The sequence below is a fragment of the Triplophysa dalaica genome, chromosome 13, assembly GCF_015846415.1.
Source record: "Triplophysa dalaica isolate WHDGS20190420 chromosome 13, ASM1584641v1, whole genome shotgun sequence".
Classification (NCBI taxonomy): domain Eukaryota; kingdom Metazoa; phylum Chordata; class Actinopteri; order Cypriniformes; family Nemacheilidae; genus Triplophysa; species Triplophysa dalaica.
In genome coordinates, this window is record NC_079554.1 from 21,263,543 (window position 1) to 21,273,378 (window position 9,836).

The 9,836-nt window shown below is 40.2% G+C and overlaps 2 protein-coding genes across 4 annotated transcripts; one reads left to right on the forward strand and one right to left on the reverse strand.

Annotated features, from left to right (window-relative positions):
* The first annotated feature begins 103 nt into the window (after positions 1-103).
* Positions 104-5,209, forward strand: tram2 (translocation associated membrane protein 2). The gene is given in 12 exon segments (XM_056764293.1): positions 104-298; positions 1,475-1,538; positions 1,666-1,775; positions 2,059-2,175; positions 2,298-2,356; positions 2,777-2,814; positions 2,817-2,860; positions 2,941-3,011; positions 3,220-3,324; positions 3,980-4,123; positions 4,202-4,362; positions 4,490-5,209. Coding segments are annotated over 12 exon segments (1,110 nt in total). The 5' UTR covers positions 104-178; the 3' UTR covers positions 4,567-5,209.
* Positions 5,083-9,787, reverse strand: efhc1 (EF-hand domain (C-terminal) containing 1). 3 transcript variants are annotated; one of them, XR_008908665.1, is made up of 11 exons: positions 9,572-9,785; positions 8,333-8,557; positions 7,956-8,243; positions 7,659-7,811; positions 7,387-7,579; positions 6,975-7,195; positions 6,568-6,714; positions 6,283-6,496; positions 6,046-6,204; positions 5,482-5,587; positions 5,083-5,407 (listed from the first exon to the last, which is right to left on the reverse strand). XR_008908665.1 is itself a non-coding variant. In XM_056764288.1 (10 exons), the coding sequence occupies exons 1-10, from the start codon at positions 9,632-9,634 to the stop codon at positions 5,556-5,558; spliced, it is 1,689 nt and encodes a 562-aa protein (XP_056620266.1). In that variant the 5' UTR covers positions 9,635-9,787; the 3' UTR covers positions 5,083-5,555. The 3 variants fall into 3 exon arrangements, 2 of the variants coding, with proteins under 2 accessions (XP_056620266.1, XP_056620265.1); XM_056764288.1 differs by having other exon boundaries at positions 5,083-5,587; positions 6,568-6,708; positions 9,572-9,787; XM_056764287.1 differs by having other exon boundaries at positions 5,083-5,587.
* Between the last annotated feature and the right edge of the window lie 49 nt (positions 9,788-9,836).

A 9,836-nucleotide genomic window follows, 5' to 3' on the forward strand; every position in this document is an offset into this window, starting at 1 on the left:
GCACGATTTGCACAAACCTAACCGCTGCAGACCCTACACGCGCACTGCGCATGCGCCCTGACGTTAGTTCGTGGCTGAAAAGCGCGCATGCGCAGTGAGCGCGCTGAAGTTTGGAGTGATTCGTGGAAGTTTCAGATTTGGAGGAAAGAAGATCAGCTGAAAATCTGGAAGGTGTAAAATGGCTTTCCGGAGGAGAAATAAAAGCTATCCTTTCTTCAGCCAAGAGTTTCTCATTCAGAATCACGCGGACATTGTCTTCAGTCTGGTGATTTTAGTTTTGATCGGACTGATGTTTGAGGTGAGTTTACGACTTTTTCTTTTCTCGTTTTTCTCTTCGCTGTTTCTTCGCCAGCTGTTCTTCCCTTGTGTGTCTCTCTCTCTCCAACCTCTGGTTTTCACATCACACTTAAACATGCGCTTTCGAGATGTACAACACAACTTAAAAGTCGTATTCAAATATGAACGAGTTGACTTGAATTTCCATCTGTAAAGCTTTTGAAATCGTAACGCAGAAGCTTAAAGTTCGTGCATTTGTGGTTTGCATTAAACTAACTTATTAGACATCGCGTTATATCGCAGTTCCGTTAAAGAGTGACAAAGTTCACAACTATAATACAACGTTTGCATTAAATGTCCTATCAGCTGGGCCCGAATGTTTATGAACGTGTTTTAAAGTTTATGGTGTCACGGGTTTAAGCACAAATCTGGTTTGTTTTTCTGTCCGACGATGTGTTCAGGTCATCCTGGTGTTTCACGTTTCTGGTGAAGTGCCACGTCAAGTCTCTCACGCGACCCCCGGTTTGATCCACATTGGTGGAAAATCCGCGAGAAACGTTTCGTGTTAATGTGCATAATGGAATGTCACTTATGAGTCATTCTTCATATCAGCAGTTTCAGTATTTCATTTTTTTTTTTGGCAACACTAAATCAAACTCTCTTTATGCACTTCATCATTTTATCACATCTGTCCTGAGTGTGCACAGATATGCAAATGTGCACACGCACGCACACACTCACACAAAAAAGGGTTTCCCCTTTAAAGATTTCTGTTTCAGACACCTGTGATGATCTAAACACTGTTAGTGTGTGTGTAACCTTAATATGACAAATGAATAGAAACTCATTTGTTGAACTGTTGTGTTTTTTGCACTATGCATGTAGTGTATTAGAATACACTTTGGCCTATTAATCATATTGGTGTTTTATTAGTGGTATCATATTAGATTTATTTTGAAAAATGTAAACCGCTCGGCCAATTTTTTGTGTGTCAGGTTTGAAAAATACAAATTTGCCATAAGTTACAATTGGGTGATTTTCTCAAAATATAAATGATTTTACTTGACTTTCTTTTTTTCATTCATGAAGAACTGCACGGTATTGCGACAGAAATATGTCAGCATTTAAGGGGTGTGTATGTGTGTTTTTATTGTGTTTTTATCAGTTTGCACTCATTTTCTCTCTCTCTCCCCGCCAGACAACAGCAAAAACAGCCATATTATTCATTCAGCCGCAGTTCAACATCAGCACCGTGACTGCAGGTGTGTTCCGCGCAAACACAGCCCATAATATCAGCCCTGTCAGTGATGAATCTGATGAACGGACTGATTCCTCTCGGACGGTTTGATGCATCACGTGTTTAAACTCTGTGTGTGTTTTGTGTTTCAGATGGAGAGGTGACTCTGTATCATTACGGATGGAAAGACTGTGCCACTGTTCTCTTCTATCTCTTCATCACCATCATTCTTCACGCTGTGGTGCAGGAGTATGTTTTAGACGTGAGTGCCGCAATGCATCGTGGGTGACGAGGTGTAGTGTAACGGCAGCTTTAGTGATGTCACATGAGGTGTAGTTTTAAACCTACAAAATGTACATTTTCAGATATCCAGGTACCACAACACGACGCATGAAACAGGAAGTGGTTTCTGTTTGTAACTTTTATTAAACTGGACAGTACAGTAATCATGGTCATAGTAACTGTGATGGAAGACAAGTTACTTGTCTATGTAAATCTGTGGGGTTTTTTGTCCATTCTACCTACTTATTTGTCTTCTTTTGTAGAAAATAAACAGACGTCTCCACCTGTCGAAGAGTAAAAACACAAAGTTTAATGAATCCGGGCAGCTGTGTGTGTTTTACCTGGTGTCTAGTTTTTGGAGTCTGTACGTCATCACTACTGTAAGAGCAAATTCTGCACTTCTATTTTAATTTGTCCTATGTCCTATATGTATGATATAAATTGAGTCAGCGCAATATACCGTATGGAAAATGTAAATTTGTTTTTTTTGTGTGTTTGGCAGGAGGGATACCTTTTGCGTCCCAGCAGTCTTTGGGAGAATTACCCCCATGTACACCTGAGGTACACGTACTATTTTCTTCCTTTTTTTTAAATGATTATTTAATATTTCAACCATGTTCAAACACTTTAAGACCACAACATTAAATGAGTTAAAGTGATATTCTGACATCATCCACTCACACTCAAACCTGTATGACTCTCTTTCTTCTGCAGAACGCAAAATAAGACATTTCGAAGAATGTTGGTAACCGAGAAGCACTGGCACCCATTCACTTCTAAACCACACAAGACCAATGCAAGTGAATGGTGCCAGTTAACAACATTCTTCAAAGTATCTTCTTTTGTGTTCTGCGAAAGAAAAAGAAAACATACAACCTTAAAATGACAAGAGGGTGAGTTAATGATGACATCATCTTAATTTTGGGGTGAACTATCACTTTAAGAGCTTGTACAGAGGCATTAAACATCTTCCTCTTTCAGGTTTCAGGTGAAGTTCTTCTACATAACGCAGTTGGCGTACTGGTTCACGCACTGCCTGAACTTTACTTCCAGAAAGTGAGAAAGGTATGAGATGACGAAAGAAAAGTATCGACCGAAGAGGAGAGAGAGAACAGAAGTCTGAATAGATTTGTGTGTGTTTACAGGAAGAAATGCCCCGTCAGCTGCAGTATATCAGTCTGTATCTCTTACACATTCTGGCTGCGTATTTGTTAAAGTAAGTGTACACGACAACTATAACCTCCTTATAGTCATATGACTCATGATATAAATATGTTTGATAGATTCATTGGAGTTGTCAGTGCGAGCGCTAAACACTGAGAATTTATTTGTGTTCTTTGTAAAGAATCTTTGTTACTGTATAATATAATTTGACCTATGAATGTTTAGTTTTGAAAGTATTTCTCTTTTCTTTCCGTCTCTAGTTTGACTCGAGTCGGGCTGGTTTTGCTGTTTCTGCAGTATGTCTCTGAACTGGTTTTCCATCTGTCTCGACTCTACTACTTCATCGATGAAAACCACAACAAATTGTAAGACACTAACCCACATACTTTCTCCCCGAAACTGTGATTCGTTTTTGTAATTTATGCGTAATCAGTGAGAAATGATTTAGTCAGATCTTGTCCTATAGCGCTAACTGGATCTCTTGGTTTGTTCAAAGCTCATTTCACGATGAACTCAAAAAATGTCAGGAACTTTGGTAACCGTTGTATTTCCCCCCCATTATGTGAATCTTGTTTACATGCATTTAAATGTAATTTTGGGAGCGCAAATGTGATCTACAAAGATTGATGGAATGTCACCATTTTATACAATAATAATGTATCTAATGACAAGACTGACCAGATGTTTACATGACAGAAAATAAGCCGAACAGGCTAAATATGAACCGTTTATGGTCTGGATTTATGAATCTCAGCTGTGCTATAGACAATTTTGCATACTGTATGTAAACAACACTGCTTCAAAGGCACGTCCTTCTTCTGGCTTTTTCACATATATACATAATATATAATAAAGTCTTAAGGAACTTAATTTGTCATTTTGTTCTGTTGATTTTATTTTGTTCTAAAGTTTGTGCGGTGTTAAGCTCAAACTGGAAGTGTTTTTGGACCAATGTTTGTCCTATAAAGTGGTATGTGAAATGAATGATTTTATCAACACAGCATTTGTGGGTTTGTGTAGGTTTCAGATTTGGTCCGTCGGGTTTGTTGTGACCCGTATGATCACGCTTACTCTGATGTTTCTGGCTGTCGGCTTCGGTTTGGCTCGTTCTGTAAACCAGACGCTGGATTTGGAGACGGGAAACTTTAACACTCTCTCTGTCAGGTGAGTATGTTCATATAATTTAACACCATTTGAAACCCACAGAGGTTAAGCATGATGTTGTGTTTTTATCACGCACAGGCTCCTGGTGTTGTTCGTTGTGTGTTTCACCCAGTCGTGGTTACTCTGGAAGTTCTTCCGCTTCCAGCTGAGCAGAACACGGGAGCTGAGGCTGGAGCAGGCGGCGCGTAAGAGAGCGGTCGCTAAGCAACAGATGCAGCGCACGCTGAAGCGAGACTCCTGTACGTTCACGCTTTTAAAACTCCACATTATCTGCGTTCGCTAGACTATAAACTAAGTTTGTGATGGAAACGGTCAATGAAAGTCTCTCTATGATAGCAAAACATGTTTGTTTTTGTTTTATTGCAGTCGGTCAGCATGAGAACGGAATCATTAAAGCAGAGAATGGGACATCCCCCCGTCTGAAGAAAATCAAGGCTCCTTAAACTTCCTTCAGCGCCCCCCAATCCAACGGTTGGCTTCACCATATCGAGGGAGCAGGATACGGTTCATCTGCCTGCTGCTTCCTGTTACGACGCCAAGAGAAGCGCATGTGGTGTTTCTTGGAGGAAGTGACATCACAACACAAAGGCACCCTCTACGGACTTTTCTCCATGCTCTGTACTTCGCTTTCAGTATTCGTGCTATTTCCTTTGCGTTATGTTTCTAAACTTCACTCAGTCTGTCTTTATTAAAGGGATGTTTTCAGGTTAGTCTTTTGTTTTGTTTTTGTAACCAAAACGGTGACTGCCGGCCTAGGAAGGACTCTTGTTCAAATCAGAGATGTTACTGTGTGACTTCATTGATGACATATTCTGGGTTTGAAATGAACAAAAGACTTGCAGGTGTTTCACACAGTCCAGTAGAACTGGCCCGAGACCAGCAGAACCGTGTTTCAGCTCATTTTGAGGTAGAAACAGATACTGTACTAGTGAACAAAACCTGAATCACAGACCAACTGCTTCAACTGTGACTGTGTTTATTCCTCATGAGCTACAACATTCTGTTCATAGAGTTCCTGCTTTGTAAGTTTGATATTTGATTGTATATGACGATGCTTTATAAATATAGAAGACTTTTTGAATTTCAGCCTTGCAGTCTGTCTGTCATTTCTAGCACTCTATTCACATATTTGGTAACTGATGAATTTGGCATATCCAGTTTATATTCACTCCAAAAAATGGGAGCGAAATATATGTGGGATCAAGAAAAGGGAATTTATTTAAGACCGTAAAGCATTTATTTGTTTGACTTTTCCAAGAGAATTGACCCCAATTTCCAGTTTCACTGAAAATAAATGTAAAGCAACAGATATGATCAAAAGTTACATCACTGTAATGCAAACAAAAATGATCATGTACATTTTGGGTGCGAGATGATCGGTTGAAGTACTGTTTTGGTATTCTTGAAAAAAATTGATGTGAAAACGAAGTTCTTAATGGTGGGTGAAAACTCCATCAGACTCGTCTGTAAAGAGAAAAGATTTCATGTCAAAATGGGCTTTTACATAGAGAATAATCATGTATATCAAGTTCCTCTTTTCATAAAGACACATGAGGTGTTGCTCTGTGGTTTAAGATACTGTAACCAAAAGATTGTTTAAACCGTAAACCCGTTCTTGTGCAAGTTCAGTAACCCAAAACCCCAATATAACCCACATATCTTCCCATTTCATCACATGTTAAAAGAGTTCATGCAAAAATAAAAATCGATCCTCTTTTACCTGTATGACTCTTTGTTTTGTGCAGAACACAAAAGAACATATTTTGAGGAATGTTGATAACCAAACAACACTGAACCCCGTATATGCACACAAAACCATTTCTCAAAATATCTTCTTTAGTATTCTACTGAAGAAAGAGTCATAAACAGGTTTTAAATGACAGGAGGAAATAGGTTGCGTGTTTGTGAAACAGGTTTTGTACCTGAAGCTTGTTCAGATTGCTCCCGGTCTGAGTTCAGACTGACCGCAAACTTCTGTCTCAGTGAGGAGAGCACGTTTTCAGGCATGCGGTCGGACACCGACTCCAGATAACTCAACACGTACCGGTCAGCGTCCGTAAGGACAAACCTGTGTCTAAACACTGTACAGAGAGAACACATGAGATTAAAGAGCGGATTCAGAGGAAGTGATGTCACTCCCACATATCTCTGAACGATACCTTCTACAGCAGCTCCAATGAAGAAATCTGCCGGTCCGTAGTATTCCGGATTCTCTGTGCAGCTTCCTGGTTTCGGAACTCGAGTCTTCTCAAGGAATTTTCCTCCGATGATGCCGGAGTTTCGTGTGGGTCTTTCAAAGATGCTGATCATGTCATTGGACAGGTAATATAGCAGAATAAAGCGCCGGCCCTCGTCCGGAGGATTCTGGGAGTCCTGATGCATGGATACGAGATATGAAAATACTGGTGTGTCAGTGTATCATTAGATCATCCTTCTGATCTTACCAGTCGTGCGGCGTAACGCAGAACTTTGTGGTCGTTTTCAAGCAGTTTGATCACATCTTTCTTGGGAGGTTCAGGAATCAGGGACAGACAGTTCTGCAAAGAGTCCTCCAGCGAACCAAAGCCGTTATATGGAGGAAGGACCTGCAACTGAGCGACAGTGTTTTCATCACACACGCTCACGCCGTAAATATCGTGTGTTTTTACAAAACACAGAGCACTGAATGACTTCTTTTTTCTGGAGAACACAAAAGAAGATATTTTGAAGAACGCCGATAATCAAACAACATTAAACCCCGTTGACTTCCATCACAAGGACAAAACCACTGAGAACAAATCTTTTGTGTCGCAGAAGAAACTTTTTAAAGTAAGAAACATCATCCTTGACTAATGTTGAGGAAATATCTGACCCTTCTTGTGTCCAGCTGTGGTGTCGTGTCTGTAGGGACCGCTTTAAGTTGGATCTCTGGGTAATTTTCTTGGTAAAATTTCTTGGTGAAATCATCACAGTCGCAGAGAAGAAAGCGTCGTCCCATCAGTGTTACCTCCTCGCCCAACCTCAGGTCTCCGGGTGCAAAGTATTCCTGCACGTCGTGCTGGGTCACTTCAAGAACACAACTGGGGAACGGCTCTGAAATAGGGAGAGAGAGAAATAAAACATTACATTAAGTAAACTTTATTTTTTTTGCATTTATGCATTTGGCAGATGCTTTCTTAAAATGCGGCCTGCTGTACATTCAAGCAATACACTTTATAAGTATGTAGTGATTTCAGTAGAATTTTTTTCTCTGTTTGGAACTTATTCTGTGTTCGAGGTCTCACCGCAGGCTGGTTTGATGTGTTTAGGGATTTTTCGTCTGTGGAGCAGCACGGGAAACGGATCGCGGCCGCTGTTGGGCACCTGATGTTCGCAGATCTCCACCGAGTCATCCACCAGATAATAATGAATGGTTACCGGTCGTTTCTCTCCGTATAGAGAGTCCGAATCATCCCATAGAGCGAAGAACCGCAGCACCTGCACACACAAACAGAACACGTGAAGCATGTGTGCATTAATGCGTGTGATCAGATAAACATGCCGTATGTGTGTTCACCTGTCGATCTTTAGTGAGAAAACGCTCAAGCTGGCGATTATGTTCGTAGGGTGTGATCTGGGCGAGTTGGTTGTGAGAGCGCCGGGTGGTGTACGGATCGCTGGGAATGGACTCTGGCTCATTCAGGACAATCCCCTGACTCTCCATGAACTCCTAGAAAAGAACAAAATGTTGTATTATCAGTATGTCAGTGTTGGCTTTTTTCATCCAAGCTTTTGTTTTTCTATGCTTTTTTGTACATTTGAATAAAACCAATACCAGCATGCATGTTTGGTCCCAACCCGTGTGCGTGCGTACCTGTGTAAAGGTATCGCATCGTGTGATCCTGTATTCTGTTCCAAACACATTCATGTCCATGCAGAGGTTGAGATCTTTCCAGTGGTAGAGTTCTCCGTGCTGGTTCTTGGTCAGTCTCTGACGTTTGATGAGTTTCCCTTGTGGAATTCCAGAGTTTTCCACGGGAGGCTCAATCACGCAGATGCTGTCGTCCTCCAGGTAATAATAAATCACCACCGGCCGAATGCGGAAGCTCTCAACCGGGGAGTGCAGCACGTCCTGACGGAAGTAACCATAGAAACGCAGCACCTGGAGGTCGGAGGGTAAAAGTGAGGAATGTGCAACTATGAGGTTTAGAATACAGGAATTATGCAGACATACAGACAAGAGATCTTCACCTTCTTGTCATAGGCAGCATGTGCAGGTGTGAAGTCGAGCGGCGGGTGTCGCTGTGTTTCGGTACCGTACGTCAGGTTCGGCATATCTGTGACCAGCTGATTCCGCTCACTGTGACTGATGTTCGCAGACAGCAGCGGATCCCGACCGATCCCGGCCGAGGGTCTCCGGGGCACACCATAACCGTTCTTATAACCCAGAGTCTGAGCTCTGTGAAAAGAGGATTTCTGAACACCACACGGGAATGATGGGTAACATTATTACAAGATAATAATATAACCAAATATAATGAATACATATTATACATGTAAGGGATAATGTTCATGCAGCCGGTCGTTATCGTAGAAATAAGCCCCGACAGCATGATCAGTCCTGAAGGAGCTTATTTCATGATAATAGCCGTTTTTTTGTACATTATTTCGGTTATTACACGGCTACTTGCCACATGAGAAAAAAACTGGACATGAAATGAGAATTTTCAATATTTTATTAGCTCATTTTTACCGAATGCAGACCTACCACAGGGAAAACATGTTTATTTTAGGTTTTAAGAAACGACGTTCAGATGTCAGGCAGTCATTTGTTAATACAATGTCATATATATATATTATATATATATATATATATATATATATATATATATATTATTAGAGATTTATATAAGTAACAAAAGCACCGTAATTATACAATATAAAAAAATAAATATATAAAATAAGAGAAAGATGAATAACAATATACCAATTAAATAATGATACAAAATACAAAAATAAAATAAAAAGGGCATTCATTTACAAACATTTGATAAGCTTCAAAACTTTTTAATTTGTTTAAGTTTCTTATTTTGTGTTTTTATATTTTAAATGGTTTAAAATCAAGATCAGTATGGCAAAAAGTAATATATGATGGTTTTGAATGTGTTATTTTGGTTATAATGTCATATATGTTATTAAAAGACATATTTTTATTTAATTTGTAAATAAAAAGCGATTGATTTTTGGGAGGTTGTTATCTGGGAAAAACGAACCCGCAAATGTCGCGACTGGCCAATCAGAATCAAGCATTCCATCAAGCCGTGAAATATAAACCCAAACGATACCCCCTTTTATATGAATTTATATAAAACCATGATTTAAAATGCTTTTTATATTTATTTGACAAAACGCACATGGGGACAATTAACATGAGATGAACGAAAAAATGATATAGTTGTAAAATGCAATGTGTCTCGCGCAGTTTCTCACCGTTAAATCCCGAAATGTGTTGCCTGGCAGGAAAGGAAGCCCGTGTCCGGTGTTCACAGACATGACGATTAATTAACACAATTAAATATCAAATACACAAGTTGACTAAAACAGTTTCACTCATGAGACTGAAGTGACTCCCCGAAGAGACTTTATTACAGTCTCCATGGAGACCACCAAACACCGTCGATCTCCACGGTGATGTAAACACTCCGTTATTCAGTCAGTGCAGGCGCGCGTTCAACTGCCCGCGGCGACGCGCAGA